This window comes from Manis pentadactyla, chromosome 9 (assembly GCF_030020395.1).
Source record: "Manis pentadactyla isolate mManPen7 chromosome 9, mManPen7.hap1, whole genome shotgun sequence".
NCBI lineage: Eukaryota > Metazoa > Chordata > Mammalia > Pholidota > Manidae > Manis > Manis pentadactyla.
The window spans coordinates 94,883,799-94,906,480 of NC_080027.1; the positions used below are offsets into that span (position 1 = coordinate 94,883,799).

Sequence of the window (22,682 nt, forward strand, 5' to 3'; positions counted from 1 at the left end):
TAAGAAAACATTTTCTTCTTTAGTTAAAATAGTTATGAAGTTTTACAATTATCACATATTACTTAGAATTGGAAGGATTCTTTCATTAAGCCTTGGAAAATGGTATATATATATATATATATATATATATATATATATATATAGTTACTTAGTATTTTAGCAATCCTGATGGCAGAACAAATAAAAAGTACAATCACTGTATAAAGTTCCAGAAACACTTTATTTAAAAATGGAGTTGTAAATGCATAACAAAATAACATAATAAATGTAACAAAAATAAATAAGGAGAATAATGTATTCATACAAAATAAAAATAACATAGTAAAAGGCCAAATGTTTATAACTGAACAAAACTGTGTAAACACTTAAACGATAACGTAAGTAGAGTTGATGCTAATATTTTCCTAAACAACTCCTTACCTTCTACTTCCATGTGGATGTGATCAGTACCCAGAAGTTAAATTAAAAGAGGGAACAATGGTGATTATTTTGTTTGACTTTTTCTTCAAATGGATTGACCCTGTTTTAATGTTTATTTATTCCTTCAAAGCATTTGTATCTTTAAAATCTTTTCAGTCTTCCTTTATTAGCTATAATGGGGAAGAGAAGAGCTCATTTCCCTTTTTTAAAAAAAGAAATACAACGTGATCCATTATACAACAGGCTTCTGTTTTTACATCTCTATAAGAAGGTTTTTTTGCGTCTTTATTAACTGGCCAACAGTACAGGATTTAAAAAATTCCTGTACAGTTTTGAAGTACATAGAGTCTCTTAAAAGAACTATAGCACAGGATTATTGCTGAACTATTAAAGACCATTTCATAAAAGTTGCAAAAGTTGTAATTTTAACTATTACAGACTGATGGGGTAAAGGGAAAAATCCAAGTCTACTAACAACATTAAACTGAATTAAGATTCACTCAAATTATAGTGTTCTGGAAACACAAAGATAATTACTTTCTTTTTAAACTTATCCAAATGTGAACTTAAAAGAAAGAGAAAAAACAAGTTTACAGAAGGTATTCTTCATAGGCTTCCTGTTTAGTTGCCATCTTGCAGGGTCCTTATAAGTGTGTAAGACTGAGACAGGATTTACTATTGGGTCCTACAGGGAAACACAGAACCAAGTCATTGCTCGGGAGTGAAACTAGCAACTAATCTTACAACTACTGGTTCTCCAAGACACCTAATGAAGACAATTTTAACTTCGTGATCATTTCAAGGGAAATTTTTTTCAACTTGCACATATAAACTTGGTAACACAGGACCAATATACATGTTCTTAGTTTTAAAAATATGCTCCACCTAAACTATCTCTCTAGTTTAATCTTTCTAGTTACCATTTACCCTAAAAATGAGACCAAGTCTTACTTGCAGTAAAAAAAAAGAAATTGAAAAAAGTGCCAAATTGATCTTTTCCAAAGTGGAGTAAACACTGTGGGATTAAAACAAATAGAGTATTATCAATCTCCTACATACAAAAAAAGACAGGTAGTCCTTACTGATATACAGTTCTGTTCACCTACCACTCCGAGCAAATTTTAGTGCAAACATAATAGTTCATCTCTGTAAACCCCAAGACAAGTTATGTAGCAACAAAGTTATATAAATCACACAGATGTTGGAAAATTTGAAAACATAAGAACAACTGTACTGAAAGGTCAGTTTGACTATGGAGAGTAGTATGTTGTTATATCCAATGGTAGTGATGTTGATACAAATCCTATTATTAAGAAGCAAATATGTGTTTAACAAATCTGTACAGATGCAGAGGAAGTCCATTTCAGGAAGCAGCTTGGCACAGCAGACATGGGGTCAGAAATGCTGGGTATGTAGTTTGCTTGTAGGTCACAGCATGGCTTAAAGAAAAAAACAAAGATCTATGAAGGGAAAGGACGCAATTGTACAATTCCATTTGAAAATCATAAAACCACAAAAGGTGAGACGGCCACAATCTGCTTTCTCCTATCTGTGCATCAAGTGGTTGGTTAAATGGCTTAAAGGGATTAATATGACACATTATCGATAAAAAATAAATAATACAATTAAGAAGAGAGAACAAGATTGCAGTTGACCAAGCTGTCTTGTTTTATATCAACGCTATGCTGTTTTCACTATCCCTAGTCATTACACAGGTAACTTATTTTTATGAAGAGAAAGTCATTCATGTACGGTAACATCCTCCTCTTCCCCATCAGGGTTGAACCTATTGAAATGTATACTGAAATCAGCCTCAGATTCGGTATTCTCAAACTCAGCTGAGACTGAGAGAGCAGCAGGATGAAGAACCCTAGCTCCTGGTTGGCAAAGTGTTGGTGTCTGACCCGGGCTGCTGTGGTTATTCACAGGACTGGACTTCTGTTTTGGTGGAGATGGTAAGATAGCACTGGGAAATCCCATGTTGTTCAGGGCCTCCAAAGTTCCATCTGGGTCAATCATAGTATTGATGGCTGAAGGAAATAAAAGGAATACACAGAAAAGATCATTGTGGATGCAGTTAAACTTGGATGTGAAAATTGCTTATGATTTGTATTTCAACTATGGATGCTTATATGAGTTTAAGTTTGGCTAATTTCAATGCTGTATTTAAAACCCCACTTTCAATAGTCCTGGGGCTGATCTCTCTTGTACAGACCTAAACACTCTTTCTGGTGCCTTAAGTAAGCTCACTTAGGGGCAAACTGCTGCAAGACTGGATTTGGAGATGTGGATTCAGGAAAGATCCTTTTGAAACCTGTTTTCGTCATCCTGAGAGGATAGTGAAAATGTTGGTTATGATTTTAATGAATATTCCTAGCTGTAAGTACCACTCAGATAATTGGGGATTAGTTGCTAAGATGAGGTTCAGGGTAAACCTGGAAGGCTGTGGAGGCTAGAAGAACATCGAATATCAATACTCTGAGGGCTACCACAGCTTGTTGTGCATCCTGGTGAGATGCTTGCATATATGCTGTGTTCAAGGGTATATGTACCACTGAGCCATAGGGATCCCCCAGTAGCCTAGATACTAATATCCCATGGCAGCCCCTGCAGGACAAATACACCTTGCTACCTTTATGGGAGGGGCCAGTTAAAGAGCAGTTTTCAATTCAAAATGTAGACTGAATCCTTGAGTAGAAGAGCCAAAATCTTAGGCAGTGACTCAACTTGGCACTGGTGGGGGTAGTTGAGAGACAGAAGCACCACTGGGGAAAGAATCATGTTAAGAGGTCCTACTTTTAAAAGTATACCCCCATTCAACCAGCTACCAACTGTTCTATGAGCAAGCCCATTTTACTCATGGGTAAGTCATAACCCGTAGATGTGCTGAGGCTGAATCAAGGTTATGCCCATGATAATTCAAGCAATGAATATTGAAGAGAATTAGCAGTTGACTCTGGAAGCTGCTTGTTGTACCACTGGAGACTTCCAGGTCAAGATACACATAGACATTAATGCATGATTAAGATCTGACACACACTAAAACAATGTGCCTGCCAAAGTTTAGGAGGCAAATAGTTCCTTTTTCTTCTCTCTCTCCTCTTCTGTTACATATAGCCAATATGTACTCATTTCTTGTGGGCTATTCAAACAACCATTATTTGTATTAGAATACAAGTTCATTTCAATTACACCACAAACTGAGGAATTGTCAAATGAGATAAATAATGCTAATTGTTAATAAGCATTTTCAGCTGTAGACATATTTAACACATTATTTTAGAGTGTGTGTGTGTGTGTATATATATATGTAGACAGATAGGTAATAGATAATATAAATTTGTGAATTAGTTTATAATATTTGGGGCTGTATGCCCAAGATTTAACTTTATTATCTTTTTAATTATTTACATTAGGTTTCACAACTTCCTTTTTATAAGTAATTTGGACATGCAGAACTCTTTATTTTTATCCATATATCATTACATTTAAATTAAATAACAGTCTAATAATATTTTATGAAATACCACTTGGAACACATTTGTCCTAAATTGTTAGCTGTTTCTATACTTAACTCAGGAGTAAATTTACCTTGAAGCTGTTTTTCTACTCTTTTCAGCTCCTGTAAGATAGAAGAAATCTCCTGTAGGGAAAGCAATGACAGAATTTAGCTTAAGAAAAATACTTTTGTTTGCTAAACAATGAATCTCACACTCATCTTTTATGGAATACTTAACATTATCTAAATGGCACTATATTTGTAGCAACAATATATTAAATAATTATGATACCCAGTAAACAAAATTCAAATTTTAAAATCTTTGAATTAATGTTGAAATAGAATTATTTTTTTCAATGAGATAATGATAGAAGATGTAAAGTTCAAGATAATAGTATGTATAAGCAAAGATTTTGAAAAACTTGTATTGATCAACCTTCCATGAATTTTGTAAAAGTGCCTAAAGATTTCTTTGGAAAATGTATACATTGCAATCTCAGTTTTACAAATTTATGAGGAAGAGACAAGCAATATATTAAGTAAATGGAAATGACTGCCGTCAACTAATATTTGAGCATGGCTTTTATTTCAAAATTATCTATAATATATAATTATTATAAGAACAAGGATGTATAATAGAAACATAAAAGGTTCCTCTTTCATACCCTCTGCAACTTTGAAGCAATCAACATTTTAAACTCCTGTGAGAAAGCTGAAGGAATACAATTTCCCAAATTTGTGCATTTACAGTTTCTTTTAGAAATGTAAATCAACAGTTCAAAAATAAGCATATCATTCCCTTAAAATAAGACCTATTAAAATGTTTTAATATTCAAGAAAAACTACCATACCATGCTTGAGGTTTTCACAATAGGGACTTCACTTTCAGCTCTTAACTGGCTTTCTATTTCATCCCAATTCCGATCTTTGTCTTTAAACAAGATTCTATAAATCAAAAAATATTAAGCATTTTACTTTTCACATTTAAAAAACCTATCACATTTTAAACAATAATACAACAACAATCTATCTTTCCAAAGCTACAAAGGATAAAGAAACCACTAACCATTACATGAAATGTAAATTAAATACTGAGTCAGTATCATCATAAACTAATTTACTTGAGAGATCTATATGACAAAAGCAACTGAGTAAACCCTTTCATATTCATCTCATTCTTTGTTGAAAACCAAGTACAAAACAAACGTTAAATGAAATAACCTTCCCAAATTTCATCTAATATTTATAAATTAACCATATAACCGCCACTTATAATGAAAACAGCCTGAATTGGGAATGAGCAATTGAGTGTGTTAAGACCTCTTATAAAAAAAGAAAAGGAATCTTACTGATTGAGGTAAGTGTGAACATTATTTTAAAGGCTGAAAACTGGCTTACTGTACTTTTCTTTAAAAATATTAATTCATATTAATATATTTGTACATAATAACCTAGTAGGAGTTAAGACTCTGATAAAAATAACTGCCAATAAAGGTAACTCTTATGTTAGAAACTAAACTCAAATATCTTAACTCATGAAGTGCCACAAAATTTTTATGTCTTTCAAATGTGGTGGTCTTCTGTCCCTTATATTTTGGAATCTATGAGACTTGAGTCAGTGTAGTTTTACAAGAAGTAAATATCACATACCTTTTCTAAACTTCATTGAGCCTGAAAATGTACTTTAACTGCCATATATAAGCATCAACGCTGTACAAATAAACTATTACTGTTGGAAGCTGATCACTATTTAAGTGGTAAACTAACTTACATTCTTATTTGTATTTCTTTAGAGATCAACATGCAGGATTCAACTTATTTAAATATGTGAAATTCATCAACAAATCAAGTCTGGAATATCTCCAATTACACACCACCATGGTTAAAAAGGCAATAAGGGTGTTAAGTTTTCTAAACCCAAAAGACTGAACATCCTTGCTAGCCATCTAAGAGCTGTTATCCTACTTACTATGATATTAAAGCATTTAAGTAATTACTATGTGCTTTGTAAGAGACCTTACAGCATTAGTATTGGTGGGAAGTAAAAACATAGTGACTATTTTGAGGGCAACTTAAAACTACAATGGACTCTTACAATACAGGAAGTCTTTGCTTAGCCACAGAGTGCTGAAAACAGTGAATTCTGCCAGTCAATAGTTACTGGGTATAATGTTTGTGCTTCCCCAGCTGTTAAATCATGCACACTTCACCTTTGGTGAAAATGCTCAGAATGGTCAGCAGGGTTCCTGAACCTCCTGAATGTTTCTCTCTCTCTCTCTCTCTCTCTCTCATGTGCACGCACACACACACACACACACACACACACACACACACACACACACACACACACCCCGAAATTCTAAGCCACTAAAGAGATACAAAAAATCTTGTTTTAAGGATGATCTGTACATACTGTGGCACAGATTTAAAGCCAAACTTACCATTTTGGCTTTATAAAGTGAACCCTAATATAATACTTAAAACTAAGGGAGCAGAAAATTAGACCAAGAAACTTTAGACTAGGCCTTTGTGGTTTAGAAGTTACCTGTTTTTGTTCAAAAATCATTATACATCTTTCAGAAAAAGCCAAAGCTCTCAAGTGATCATGTTACATTATGGATTCAAAATAATGGTCAGATTAAATGCCAGCATGAAAACACATTAAGTTCCAAAGCTAGTTTCATTCAATAATTTAACTATTAAGCTAAAAATTCTTTTTGATAAAGCAGTTGGTTTTAGGGAAAAAGTCAGGCTCATATTCTGAGTTGTCCACAATCTATTCTCTAGCATGGTCCCCCCAAAGAGGCAAATTTGGGGTTGCAAACTGGTGGTCTACCAACTCAGGGTCATGTTGCACAACTGGAGAGGGTCACTTTCACATGGAATACAATGAGAAGGCTGCAAAATAGTTCCCGTATAAATACTTTTCTGTGCCTAGAAAGTATTCCAACAATTCAAATAGGCATATCTTTAGACAGGTCTGGGTAGGCATTTGCATTTATAGCTCCTGGCACAAAACCTAAAGACCAGTCATTCCTCAAACCACCCTGGCATCTTCCATACAAAAGGCATCTTCCACCCAGGCCTCTACCCTGAGATTTGCTTACCAAGAATTATACCTATCTTTGACTACTACCTCTCCACAAAGCCTTCCCTGACTGTCCTAGGTATAAATGATTCTTCCTCTGCTTTTACCTCTCCCTGGGCACTCATCTATCACATGCTATTTGTATAACAGTTAATTATATATATGCTTCACCTTGCCAACCAGATTGTAAACTCAATAATAGGGATGATGTTTTATCTTCCTATTATCTTCCACAATAAGAGCCAACCACAGTGCTTTTCACAAGTAAAGCTCAATGCTCAGACTGAAGGAAACAAAATCACTTCAAACAAATTCATTCAGGCAATTTTACTTATCTATTTTTTTTTACTTTTCTAAATTCTGATTTCTGAGACAGCAAAATCAATCAATCAGTCATGTTCTTTGTTCTCAATTTTAATGTCAAAAATGCAAAAAATTTATTTGGAGGAAACTAGGGATGAGTTTAGTGCGGACTGGAAGACACTTTGCAGGAAGGAATAGTCAACAGGAAGAGAGAATGGCACAAGGCAGACACTCTACAAAAATATGCTGAACGAATGAATGACTGGGTGTATGAGGCAGAGGACATGTATTCTGGTAGGTGCTTGAAATAACCGGGATGCCCATTCATAGGTGACAGGACCTTGAGGTTTTCTAGTTGGTAGGTCATACAAACACATGAGGCTTACATGGTATTTTTATGGATTAACACTGGTGTATCAAAAGTGCCCATATTTAATGTATTCATTTCTATGGCTCTTTTATGATAAAGGCCAAACTCCTTAACAAATTCGTTCTAACTAGGTCTGTCCTCATCTCTCCAGTGCCATCTCTCATCATCCCATAAGCCCTCTCACTTCACCCAGTATTTGACTAAACCATGTAAAAACGTAGCTATGAGTCATCCTTCTAAATTTACTGGAAGATAAAAGCAACCCAATTTATAGTAACTTAAAACATATAAAAAATTTTTTTAAGAACACCTTAAACACAGTATTTTTAAAAGATACTTTTGAATAGTTTTTGAAATAAATTATCTCAATGACTTCTCTTAAACTAGACAGTTAACCTTATAATTCAATGAAAATGATGTTCAATGTGTGTTTACAATGGTTGTTGATACTCATTAGACACTGAGGAAATGTATTATTTCAACATAATATAAAATTATATTTGCATACAACATGGATGGAGCTAGAGGGTATTATACTCAGTGAAATAAGCCAGGCGGAGAAAGACAAGTACCAAATGATTTCACTCATATGTGGAGTATTAAGAACAAAGAAAACTGAAGGAACAAAACAGCAGTAGAATCACAGAACCCAAGAATGGACTAATAGTTACCAAAGGGAAAGGGACTGGGGAGGATGGGTGGGAAGGGAGGCACAAGGGCAGGGAAAAAGAAAGGGGGCATTACAATTAGCATGTATAATGGGGGGGCATGGGGAGGGCTGTGCAACACAGAGAAGACAAGCAGTGATTCTACAACATTTTACTACTACGCTGATGGACAGTGACTGTAATGGGGTTTGTGGGGGGGACTTGGTGAAGGAGGAATGCTAGTAAACATAATGTTCTTCATGTAATTGTAGATTAATAACAAAAAAAATTATATTTGCATGGAGTATTACAATGGACAAACCATGTCCAGACACGGTTTCACTGTATTTTAAAATTCTAATTATAAAAATTAGGAATGTTATAGCATGAATGACCTTCTGAAGTATTTTTACATAAAGTTGCCTTGAGCCTTCTTTTATACTCTTGAGCCCATACTGATATTCCTTAAAAATGTACTAGACTCTCTTCACTTTGTCTTCTAGAAAAAATTAAGTTTTCATTTAAAAATGAGCAATGTAATCTGTACTATCTTGTTCTTTATTTTACTTTTAAATTTAATTTTTTAACAAAACACAGAACAAGGTTAAAAAATACAAATATTTCAGAAAATATACAATATCTATTATATGTATATACATGCATGTATATATACATATATTTCTTTCTTCCAGGTTCATTTCTCAAAGATTTATACAAATGAGCTCATAATATAGTTCTTTTTCTACTCCTTGGTCTTTTCATTTAGTATCTTTACTTTTTCAAAAGATTATCAGTGAAGTTTATCAACAGGCCCTCTAAATTTGATTGGAATATGAGGCATACTACCTTAACAGTTAAAAAGCAAATGAAATGTCTGGCTTTTTAAAGGAGCACTTTGTACATGTAACTACTCTTAAAAATTATGTTAACGACTACCATTATGTTGCCATCCACTGTTTTTTCAAGATAATTTACTCTTATCAATTTTCACATCTCCCTATTTTAAATAAACTTAATTTTCTACACAATAATGATTTAATATTCATTCATTAACAAATAGTTATATAGCATATTCTAGGCACTTATAATTAAAGATGCCCCCACCCACCCTACTGCTCTCATAGAATTTACATTCTACCTCATTCATCTAAGTAAACTGTATTAAATTAGCTGTTTCTGCTACATACATGTGATTTGTCTTAATTTCATTATTTTGCTTTAATGTTATCTATAATTTACTATTCACAACTTATATTTCATCTAGGCCCACTCATTCTTATTGAAATCTCTAGTTACATAAAATAAGAAGTCTAACAACAATATAATTTCCTCGGATTCTTTCTAAATTAAAAAATGTGCACATTTTAAGGTTCATATATTACTTTTAAACAAATTAAATTTGTTGCATGCTATTTATAAATACACGTTTTATAATTTCTGATTGGGCTTATTATAAATGAGTGTATTGTTTCATTTTAATCATATTCAGTGATTAATTGCCTAGAGCTCTACTACCATATCAGGTGAGGTATATGTGTTCTACATGTGCTGATTTCTGTTGCTTTCACAAGAGAGCTCTCCTTCATCCGTTTCTTCTATGAACTGCTCATACAGCATGTAGCCAGAGATAAATGCAGTCCACTCTTCCCCTGCGGTAAAGCCCAAGTGAAAATTTATAGAAAAAAACACTTATGCTTAACCAATCAGTCTTACACATGAATTAACAAACCTGCAGGGCCCACTCACATGCTTAGTTATTAGCAGGAGTCATGTCTAAAGTTTGGCTCAAGTACTCATCCCTTTAAGGTGACATTGTTGCTACAATTTGGAATTTAATTCCACTAAAATTATATTCTAAAATTAGGGCATGCTGGGAGGATTATTAACCCAAGGAATAAATAAATGAAATAAACACTGATTAAAAGAGTCTTACATGGAACAGAATGGATGAAACAGCAAGACCCATCTATATGCTGCTTACAAGAGACTCACCTCAAACCCAAAGACATGCACAGACTAAAAGTCAAAGAAGGAGGGACATAATAAACATCAGAGAATAAATAAATAAACTTGAGAACAATAAAATAATAGAAAAAAATCAATGAAATAAAGAGCTGGTTCTTTGAAAAAATAAACAAAATAGATAAGGCCCTAGCAAGACTTATTAAGAGAAAAAGAGAATCTACACACATCAACAGAATCAGAAATGAGAAAGGAAAAATCATGACGGACCCCACAGAAATACAAAAAATTATTAGAGAATACTACGAAAATCTATATGCTAACAAGCTGCAAAACCTAGAAGAAATGGATAACTTCCTAGAAAAATACAACCTTCCAAGACTGATCAAGGAAGAAACAGAAAATCTAAACAGACCAATTACCAGCAAAGAAATTGAATCGGTAATCAAAAAACTACCCAAGAACAAAATCCCAGGGCCAGATGGATTCACAGCTGAATTTTATCAGACATATAGAGAAGACATAATACCCATTCTCCTTAAAGTTTTCCAAAAAATAGAAGAGGAGGGAAAACTTCCAAACTCATTCTATGAAGCCAGCATAACTCTAATACCAAAACCAGGCAAAGACCCCATGAAAAAAGAAAATTACAGACCAATATCCCTGATGAACATAGACGCAAAAATACTCAACAAAATATTAGCAAACAGAATTCAAAAATACATTAAGAGGATCATACACCATGATCAAGTGGGATTCATCTCAGGGATGCAAGGATGGTACAGCAATCGAAAGTCCATCAACATCATCCACCACACCAACAAAAAGAAGGACAGAAACCACATGATCATTTCCATAGATGCTGAAAAAGCATTCAACAAAATTCAACATCCATTCATGATAAAAACTCTCAACAAAATGGGTATACAGGGTAAATACCCCAACATAATAAAGGCCATATGCGACAAACCCAAAGGCAACATCATACTTAACAGCGAGAAGTTGAAAGATTTTCCTCTAAGATCAGGAACAAGACAGGGATGCCCATTCGCCCTACTGTTATTCAACATAGTACTGGAGGTCCTAGCCACAGCAATCAGACAAAACAAAGAAATACAAGGCATCCAGATTGGTAGAAGAAGTCAAACTGTCACTATTTGCAGATGACATGATATTATACATAAAAAACCCTAAAGATTCCACTCCAAAACTACTAGAACCAAAACTACTAGAACAAAGTTGCGAGATACAAAATTAATACACAGAAATCTGCTGCTTTCCTACACATAATGATGAATTAGCAGAAAGAGAAATCAGGAAAAAAATTCCATTCACAATTGCATCAAAAAGAATAAAATACCTAGGAGTAAACCTAACCAAGGAAGTGAAAGACCTACACTCTGAAAACTACAAGACACTCTTAAGAGAAATTAAAGAGGACACTAACAAATGGAAACTCATTCCATGCTTTTGGCTAGGAAGAATTAATATTCTCAAAATGGCCATCCTGCCTAAAGCAATGTACAGATTCAGTGCAATGCCTATTAAAATACCAACAACATTCTTCAATGAACTGGAACAAATAGTTTTAAAATTCATATGGAACCACAAAAGACCTCGAATAGCCAAAGCAATCCTGAGAAGGAAGTATAAAGAAGGGGACATCTCACTTCCCAACTTCAAGCTGTAGTACAAAGCCACAGCAATCAAGACAATTTGGTACTGGCACAAGAACAGAGCCACAGACCAGCGGAACAGAATAGAGACTCCAAACATTAACCCAAACATATATGGTCAATTAATATACGATAAAGGAGCCATGGACATACAATGGGGAAATGACAATCTCTTCAACAGATGGTGTTGGCAAAACTGGACAGCTACATGTAAGAGAATGAAACTAGATCACTATCTAACCCCATACACAAAAGTAAATTTGAAATGGATCAAAGACTTGAATGTTAAGTCATGAAACCATAAAACTCTTAGGAAAAAACATAGGTAAAAATCTCTTGGACATAAACATGAGTGACTTCTTCATGAACATATCTCCCCAGGCAAGGGAAACAAAAGCAAAAATGAACAAGTGGGACTATACCAAGCTGAAAAGCTTCTGTACAGCGAAGGACACCACCAAGAGAACAAAAAGGTATCCTACAGTATGGGAGAATATATTCGTAAATGACAGACCTGATAAAGGGTTGACATCCAAAATATATAAACAACTCACATGCCTCAACAAACAAAAAGCAGAAAATCCAATTAAAAAATGGGCAGAGAAGCTGAACAGACAGTTCTCCAAAGAAGAAATTCATGTGGCCAAAAGACACATGAAAAGATGCTCCACATTGCTAGTCATCAGAGAAATGCAAATTAAACCCACAATGAGATACCACCTCACACCAGTAAGGATCGCCACCATCCAAAAGACAAACAACAACAAATGTTGGCGACATTGTGGAGAAAGGGGAACCCTCCTACCCTGCTGGTGGGAATGTAAACTAGTTCAACCATTGTGGAAAGCAGTATGGAGGTTCCTCAAAATGCTTAAAATAGAAATACCATTTGACCCAGGAGTTCCACTCCTAGGAATTTACCCTAAGAATGCAGCAGCCCAGTTTGAAAAAGTCATATGCACCCCTATGTTTATCGCAGCACTATTTACAATAGCTGAGAAATGGAAGCAACCTAAGTGTCCATCAGTAGATGAATGGATAATGAGGATGTGGTACATATACACAATGGAATATTACGCAGCCATAAGAAGAAAACAAATCCTACCATTTGCAACAACATGGATGGATCTAGAGGGTATTATGCTCAGTAAAATAAGCCAGGCAGATAAAGACAAATACCAAATGATTTCACTCATATGTAGAGTATAAGAACAAAGAAAAAACTGAAGGAACAAAACAACAGCAGAAACACAGAACCCAGGAATGGACTAACAGTTACCAAGGGAAAAGGACTGGGGAGGATGGGTGGGGAGGGATACAGAGGGGGGGAAAAAAGGGGGGGATTACGAATAGCATGTAAAATGTGTGGGTGGCACACGGGGAGGGCTGTGCAACACAGAGAAGAAAAGTAGTGATTCTACAGCATCTTACTACACTGATAGATAGTGAGTGTAATGGGGTTTGTTGGTGGGACTTGGTGATGGGAGGAGTCTAGTAAACATAATGTTCCTCATGTAATTGTAGATTACCTATACCAAAAAAAAAAAAATCAGGCACACACACACACACAAAAAAAGAGTCTTACATGGGAATAATGTCTCCAAATCCAATCACTGAATTATTTTTGGCTGCATATTACTTGTGCAGCACCTTTCTGATGCCTCACGACTGACCACACAAAGTAGCAGGTAAGCAGTCGTTGAGTGTTGTAGGAGTGTATAGCTGTCTCCTTTACTGTAGAGGGATGAACTGAAGTTTGAGATCTTAGGAAAGAAGCCCCAACACTGTTCATTTAAAACATTCACTATTGTTTTGCGAAAGGGTAAACTGTTTCTGATTATTGATGAAACCAATATAAGTGATTGTAATTGTTAACTCTCAATTATAAGGGGGCTGATTATCCAGGACAATTGTTTCTCTTTTTGTCCCCTTCATGCTATCTGGCTTATGGTTATTGTTTATATCTACAAGGAAGGAACATGGAGGTGGCAGCAGTAAGACTGAGCACCACTGCCTTCACCAGCTCCTGCCAGCTGTGACAGCAGGTGTGCAAAAAGTGGAACAGGCGGCTGTGAACAACAGCAGCAAGGATGTTAGAGTAATAGAGTAGTACCTGATCTTTCCCGCCGTTTTATCTATTGACTGTCTTATCTTCTTAGAGAACTGAAAGACGGACGACAGCAGCAGATTATCTCCCATGACCTGAAACAGCCAAAGAAAAAACTACATTAAAATATTACCACTGTATTGTGTAACCACCAAGAAGACTAGTCATCGCTCCCCATATTTAGGGGCACTTAGCATTTATGCTAATTTTAGTAAAGATCAAGAAAGTATGTAATTAATGTATAATTAAATTAAGAAACAAATAAATATTAACAAAGGAGTTCCTTTTTATTAAATAGCTTGTCAAGTTTCCACATTATTTTGGTCACATCACTTTCCAAAATCAATCCATATTATCCTATCTTCAATTACTATCATAATCCTGCCCAACTCAAATGATCATAAAAGGAAAAATGAGAATTAATTTAGAATACTAAAATTTATCTGTTCTTTCATCAAATAATATGACTATAAAGACCAAGAATATAAGCCTTGCTCTACAGAGCAAAGTCTAGAGGGAGAGAGAATTTTTGAAAATTTACTCAAAATAGTAAGTTTTTATGATGGAGGTTGGTACCACACAGTTGAAATTTAAGGGCAAAACTAGGGGTTAGCAAACTTTTGGAAGGGCGAGTCAGTGAGGGTTTTTGGCCATATGATCTCTGTCACAACTACTCAAGTTTCTCATTGTAGCAAAAGCAGCTGTAGACAATGTGCAAACAAGGAGGAACAGCTGCGTTGAAATAAAACTTTATTTATAAAAACAAGCAGCAGCCTGATTTTGCCTGCAAACTGCAGTTTGCCAAGGACTAAATTATAAAAGGCACAGCACAGAACATGAAAAAAGATTGAACTTGGGAACAGATGTGGGTTCCAAAAATCAGCTCCTTATATCCGAACTGTATCTAGACCCTGCAAGAAAAGCCAGGAAATGAAGAAATGGCCTTGGATATTAAGAAGCTTTAAAGACCAGTGGGGAAGATAATACTCATATATAGGAAATACTATTAAGTATTTTATAAGAAATAATGTAAGTAAGTGCTCAATTTCATGATTTGGTGCTGTAAGAATTCCAGTGAAAGGGCATTCAGTGAGTGTGACATCAAAAAAGCATCATGGAAAACTAGAACTTGAGAATGACAAGGATTTGAAGTTAGAAGGGGACAAAGATTACTTTGGATATGAGAAGCAGCTAAAGGCAATGAAAGGCTAAATAAGCAAAATGGCATTTTGTGGCCTTGAGGGACAAGAGTGGAAGACACATATTAACTAGGAAGGAGTGAGAAACAGCACAGTAGTCTAAGGAAAAATGGAAAGATGATAACATAGAACAGGATCTCTCTCTTTTCTACTCCATAAAGTGCAATTCAGAGTCACAATGTACTAAATTTTTTTTTTCTTATGACAACCTTGAGATAGCTAACAATCTAGAAGTTTCTATTCTCTTTAAAAATGTAACTTTTCCCACATAGCTTTAATACATGTAGAAGAATTTATCTTCCTAGACATCTGAACAGAATGAATATGGATAAGATAAGAGAGTAGACCCTGGCCAAGAACAACAAATCAACTATCAGGCCAGGAGAGAGAAAGTGTGTTTTAAAAATACCTAGTATACTGCAATTGCAACTCTGGAGCTAGCTACATGCTTTTACATTAGGTGTATTTTTTCCTACCTGGTACTACTGCAAACAGACATATTCTTACATACTAAATTTCATCTCCTAGTCCTTAAATCCAGGGATCCACAGGTATATATATATCCACAGGTAAACAGAATTAATCATAATTCTTGATTCGTGACATACATCATTGGTTCAACACAGACCACTGTTTCTTTCTCTTAAATAATAAAAGGACTTAAGAATCTACCACCCAAAACAAAGACCAGGACCTAACAATAACCAATGTGATTGAATAAATATTGTTCAAAAATATTCACTTCCTCCACCGTCTCCATTACCATGGGAGGAGGATGCTTGCCTTGACCTCGGCCATGTGACTCGCTTTCACCAATGGGATGTTAGCAGAGACGACAGTAAAGACTTGATATGGGCTTGCATGGCGGGGATTCCTCTTATGTTTCTGATAAAACAATGGCAAGAACAAGCCCGAGCTAGTCCACTGGTCCAAACAATATGAGACACATGGATTTAACCTGGACCCAACCTACAATTTTTAACTGTCCAGCTGAGCAGTGCCAGTTACCCCACAAGTGTGTGATAAATAAATGCTTATTGCTCTATGACACTGAGATCTTTATGGTTTGTTATGAATAAATAGATGATTGATATAACCTATCTCTAGTCATACAGTTTCCTCCATTCCATCTCCCTGCTCTCTCCATCCAAGGTAAACAATATCCTGAGTCCTTTCATCATTGCCTTGCTTTCCTTTTTGTATAACTTGTTTGATCTATTTGTCCTAAGTGTGTATTTTCATTTTAAAAATTTATGACAAAGAATCACATTATATATAATCTTTTCAGAATTACCAATTTCATTTAATGTTATATTATTAAAATTCATCCACTGTGGTATATTGCTCTAGTTCATTTGTTTTCATTACTCTATAAGTGTTCAATTGTGAACATGCCAGTTTATACCTTCACTTTTCTGTTGACATAAAGTTAGATTGTTACTAAGTGTTTGTTACTGACCACAGTGCATTATAAATATCCTTTTGCATGACTTCCATTGTCAAAGGGAAAGGGTTTCTTTTGGGCATGTACTAGCAAGAAATGGCTAGATCATGTGATATGTTTATGACCAGCTTTGGGAAATAATGCAGAACTGTTTTCCAAAGCGACTGCACCAATTAAACTTCCACCAGCAACTTATAAGAAAGCCTATTTATCCACATCTTCTCCAACACTTACATTTTAAGACCTTTTAATTTACTGCCAACTAAGTGAATGAGTGTAAAACTGTCTCTTTCTAGCCTTGAAATGTATTTCTCTGAACACTCATGAGATTGAACAATTCTTTGTAATCTGTAGGCCTTAGGTATTTTCTTTTCAGTGAAATGCTGCTTATGCCTTTTGCAGATTTTTCTGTTGTTTTTTTTGCCTTTATTTAAATTGATTGGTAAGAGTTCTTTATGTATTCTGTATATTAATCCTTTGTTGGCTGCATATTTCACAAAAGCCCTTTGGTATATTCTAATTTATCAATCTTTTATTTTAAAGTCAAAGCTTTTTGTGCCTTTTAAGAAATTGTTACCTATTATAATGTTGAAAGATTTACTTATAGTTTTTACTAAAGGTTTTAAGGTTTTGCTTTCATTCTTTAGGAACTTAATTCATTTGGTCTCAGTTATTTGTATATAGTTCTTCCTTTTCCCTCCAATTGAACATGCCTCCTTTGCTGTTATGTTAAGGTTTATTGTTTACTTACCTCATCCCTACTCCAAGTTTTCCGCCTCGTAATTGTTAAGTGGTCAGGTGGCTCTGCTGGTTGAGGTCTTGGATCACTGGACTGACAGTTGTTTCCTTCTGGTGTTTTAGAATGAATTAATGGAGGGATCTTTCGGAAGTTGAGGCTTTCATCAAAAACACGATCAACCAACTAAGAAGACAAAAGCAAACCCTTATGAGAATAATTTGGAAAAGATAGACACTGGCATTATAATTTTTATGATTAGACAGAAGTTATCCCATTCTTTGGTAGTAATAGAAGCACGACATCTTCAATAAACCAATTACTCTTTTTTTTAAGTAAGTACTTCAAAGGTGCCTATATTTTATAAAATAGATGTTCATCCACATAGATTTTATTTTCAAAATCAAAAATATGTAACTACATTAAATTTGACTCTTTTGTAATATTTCTCTAAACTGGAAAACAGATGGTAAATAGAAAAAAAATCTGAGCCATGTAGATGGACAAGGAGTTAATTTTACTCACATTGCCTTACCAGTGTAAAATAATGTTTTTCTTTTAGTTTCCTATTTTCCCTTTTTTCCCTAAATCCAGACCCCAGATTTCTTCATAGATAATATAAATTGCCAATTCCAATTAAGTTTACAAAAGGAAAAAAAATTTTAATCCACAAAATGAGTATTTTGGTCTTAGATCACTTTTATTATTAGTGCTACAGGAATGAAATGTTCTAGTAAAAATGATATACTGCCATCTACAGTGCAAATTTTACACATACAATATTAAGTAACTCAGGTTTACTGAAGAAGGAATAAACTAGTACAATATTCAGAAATAAAAAGGAAAAATGAAAGTCTATTCAATGAAATGTCTAAATAATTTTACTGGGTCTGAGTGAATGTATAATCATATTAGATAAAATTTAGTTAGATAGCTGAGAAAATAATATCTTTACCATTTTAAATGTACCAGAAGAATTGTGTATGTCTTGCCACCAAGAAGATCCTTTTGTTTTTCACCAATAAGGATGATTTATATAGATTTACAATTGACCAATGTGGTAACAAAACTCTACACAGATTGATGAAACATTGTTTGCCAAAGTAGACAATACATGAAGGTGAAAAAAACCAACTAAAAAATGACCACTAAAGAACTAGATCATAAAAGGAATGTGACAAAAAGCAAATGAAGAAAATATTATTAGTTTGCCAGAATCAAATCTGTCAAAAAGGCTAGTTATTTGTGGTTACTATTGAGAACACTGCTTTATTTCAGGCTCTGCAGCCCATATAGTCTCTGTCCAACTACTTGATTCTGACATTGTAGCACCACACAGTCAAACAGTAATTAAAACGAATGTGGCTTTGTCCTAATAAAACTTTGATTCATTCTTTCAAATGTCAATCTTTTGCTTATATTTCTGTACCAGATCAAGAGAGCCAACATGGTAGAGCACCATTAATTTTATGTCATATGTTAAAGGCATCTTTCAGAGCAATATTATGCAAATAGTGCTCCTGGACTAGAGAGCAGGAGGCCCTGGTTTTAGAAGGGCAACAGTCTACATGCAATAACATACATTCCAGAATTTACAAGAATATTTTAAAAGTGAATATATGTGTACTGTGTGAGTATATACACATTTCAATTTCTAAATATCCTTGTGTATATGTGTGTGTGTGTAGTCATCAACAGAATTACCTCAAGTAGTGAAAACTGTAGGATTTTTCTCCTTTGCTATTAGAGAGATATCCTAGCTAACTAGCTATGAAAATACATTTTTAACTGGATTATTTTCATAGCCAAGCTTTATGTAAACTTTACACAATAATATATCTGCTTTTCAGATTCCATTTATACTCTTATTTTAAAGTAAAAATATGGACCAATAATTAGCAAAGTGCTTCTTTTAAATTATTTTATAGCTTCATGTTAATAGTAGAACAAATGTTAGCCTTTACTAGTTTTGTTACAAAAACATGAAAGAAATTTGTTAAAGCAAAGTTGGAAAATGCAGAGCTTCATGCAAACAGGAAGGGTAGACGTAACTAAAATAAACTAAGCAAAAAGCTAAAAGCAAAAGAAATAAAGAAAAGGAAGAACCTTATGCATTTCTCCATGAAGATCTCCTACCTCTTCTCTAGTGTCTATGGCAGAGCCAGGGGTGGTGGCGGCAGTGCTTACTGTGGTACTAGGGGCAGTGCCTGACGAAGTCACTGAATCTATCTCTCCTGCTACATCGTTGATTTCCCGAGCAATGAGAGCAAGATCTTGGCTGATCCTGGTAATAATTTTAAAAAAGAAGTTTAATCCTTTTAAAGTAACATGACTAGAAACAATCATTAGGATAGAATCAGTTATGTAAGTTGTATATCTAATTAAAGACTTGTACCCCAAACTTAAAGAGTCTTTGGAAATGCTATTAACTGTTTGGATATTGAAAATATTGAACTCCAAAAATTAATAGAACTAAATTCCACATAAACTGCAAGTTGTCAATACCCTGAGGTACTGGCATGCTTTTAAGATACATTGTTCATGTTGTTGACCAACTTTGACCTATCTGGAGTTCTTAAACTTGGGGCTAGTGGGCAGAGTGGGCAGATTTCTAGGAATCTATGCACTTGGATGAGAAAAAGCAATTACAACTTTATTTTCACTAATCTCTAGCAGAAACTTAGCATTTTTTTCCATTATAAATACAAGCAACAAACAATACTGGTAATAGCAATACTGGTGATTTTTGTCACCAACAGAAATCACATTCTGCTGCTATAGGCATCTCAAAACATTTACAGTCATCACTACTTCAAAACCACAGCAGTCATTAAACCCATAGCAGTAATGTTCTATTTAGTATGTAACAAAGAACCATATATTACCGTATCACTTTTAAAAATATTTTGATAGCTGTATTTCAATATAACTGCTTTTCTCTGAAATGTTACTTTTTATATTTATGCCTTTAGAAACATTCTGAGAAGAGCTCAAGAAGCTTCCCCAGACAGCCAAAAGGGGTGTGTGGTACCAAGAGGTTAGGAACTCCAACACAGCACTTCACAGCACACATTAAGTCATCTGAGAGTCAGTGTTCTTGGGAGGTGGTACTTCTCTGATATGAATAAGGACATTCAGAGGTGAGTGGTCTGCTCATGGCCACATTGGCTGCAGATCCAGGCGCAGAACTCACTGCCATAATGACATTCATTTGTGTTTTCAGCCACGTGGACTGAAGAACTAAATGACTGTTATTAGTGATAATCAAAGGGGCAAACTGACTTTTTTCCTTTACTGTTATTTTTTTAAGAAGGAGAAATTTATAAAATCTACCAATGATATTCCTGTTCTTCTCAACAGGATGTTCTTAAGAGTACATGTTGAGAGCTTTCTGCAACTCAGAATTCAAAGCAAGTGGCAAGCAGCTCTCTTACACAAAATGTGAGCCTGAAAGACTTCAGGGAATGTGTAAATTGCACAAAAGTTTAACTACAGATTTAAAAAGAGAAGCTAAATTGAAACTTATGGACCAATAGTAGCAATCTGTGGTCAATTCTTCTTTTATTTACCAAAACAAAAAGGTAGAAAGAACACCAGTCAATATTTACTGATCTCTTGTTATGTGCCAAGCACTGTGATAGCCCCGTGAAGAAGTAGATAGTGAAGAAGTAGAGTCCCTTTCCTTATAAGCTTAAATGTAATAAGCATCATTATAATATAATAAGCATCATTATAGAGAAGCTTTATATTCAACAAATCACTTAATTCTCACAACCACCTGGGAGGAGAGGGTGGTTAATCATGTCACACAGATGAGCAAAGTGAGGATTAGGAGAAATTCTATGACTGTGTATTGGTTGGGGTCACAGATAGTAAGTGCTATAACTAGGCCTTTTTATTATGTCATGCTTTATTTCACATTATCATTCCATATATAATTTTTAAAAACTTATTAACTGATGATACAATTCTTTTGAGAAGAGGTTTAAAGTGTTCCCTTACACGATATGTTAAATTCTTGCATTCTTGAAATAAATGCACTAGGATAAGAAGCAGAATAACCAACTCAATAAGGTAAAACATAGACAAGCATTAGCTTACCCCAAAATCTATTTTTCCTTGTAAATACTTTTATGCAGACATTTGTACAATGAAACTTCTGATATTTATAGGAAGCAGTGGGAATTAGAAAAAACACAGACAATAGCAATCTCAACATGTGGTAAAAATTGTGCTACTCTTAATTAAGGAACTAATTAATTAATTAAGGAACTCTTAATGTATAGACAACATACATTGTTAAGTCAGTAAATATCCAATAAGCCGTTTTTAAATTTTCAAGTATGTGATGTACATGCCAGCCGTTTCTCAGCATGGCAAGTCCACCTTAAAGTTGACTTACTAATATAGACCAATGAATTAATTTATATCGACAATGCTTAAAAAATCTTAGCTCCTACTAAAACCAGTATTAGGAATTTTAAAATGAAAAATTATCAAGAAAGAAAACACAAAGTTGTGAGTATCTTAAAGTAGAAATGGAAGATTTATTATTGATTCAATATACAGTATGGATCTATTCATACAGTTGTTAAATCTAAGCTTCCTAATTAAATTCTATCATGCTTCTAGATTACACTTCCTGGAATATTTTATGATAATGTTATTTCTTTATATCTCTTGTATTTGTGTTCTTTAAGTTCCAAGTCTGCAATCCTCATTTTAGTTTTAATCTCCACTTCTATCAAATCTACTAGAGGAAGAAATTAAAAAATGATGCAATATTTTATCTGGAGTTTTGCAAGCCATCCTTCTTATGCAACACCAATAAAACCTCAAGTTTCCAATTTGAAAACTAGTAACTAATTTTCATATTTAATTTCATATTGATACAAAATATGATGGGACAACAGACCCAAATGAAGAAAATACAGATTAAGGGTTAGGTTCTATGACATCAGTGTTAATTTTCTTTCTTTCTGAGTGTGAGAATCAATGATCCAATTCCAAAAATTTTGTAGAAATAAACATGCATTATTTGTAAAAAGACGGGAAAGCACAATGGACAAACACATTACCAGACTAAATTATTTAGACTACCAACATAAACACTGTTTTAGGTTTTAAATTAACAATAAAACAATAAAGAATAAAATCTGCTTTATATTTTAAAAACATATTAAGTTTCAGAAGTTTTTATATGTAAGCTTCCAAAGGACATACATAGAAAC

The 22,682-nt window shown here is 34.2% G+C and overlaps 1 protein-coding gene across 15 annotated transcripts in view; it reads right to left on the minus strand.

The window, feature by feature from the left end:
• Positions 1–201: 201 nt before the first annotated feature.
• CEP170 (centrosomal protein 170) overlaps positions 202–22,682 on the minus strand; it is a 131,869-nt gene continuing 109,388 nt past the window's right edge. For 10 of the 15 annotated variants that reach the window (XM_057507835.1, XM_057507845.1, XM_057507844.1 and 7 more), the window contains 6 exons: positions 19,558–19,735; positions 17,467–17,637; positions 14,079–14,167; positions 4,771–4,864; positions 4,012–4,063; positions 202–2,450 (listed from right to left, as the gene is read on the minus strand). In XM_057507835.1, the coding sequence (XP_057363818.1) occupies positions 2,161–2,450; positions 4,012–4,063; positions 4,771–4,864; positions 14,079–14,167; positions 17,467–17,637; positions 19,558–19,735 (874 nt within the window). In that variant the 3' untranslated portion in view covers positions 202–2,160. The remainder of the gene's footprint in view (positions 2,451–4,011; positions 4,064–4,770; positions 4,865–14,078; positions 14,168–17,466; positions 17,638–19,557; positions 19,736–22,682) is intronic. The other 5 variants (XM_057507846.1, XM_057507837.1, XM_057507843.1 and 2 more) reach the window with 3 other exon arrangements.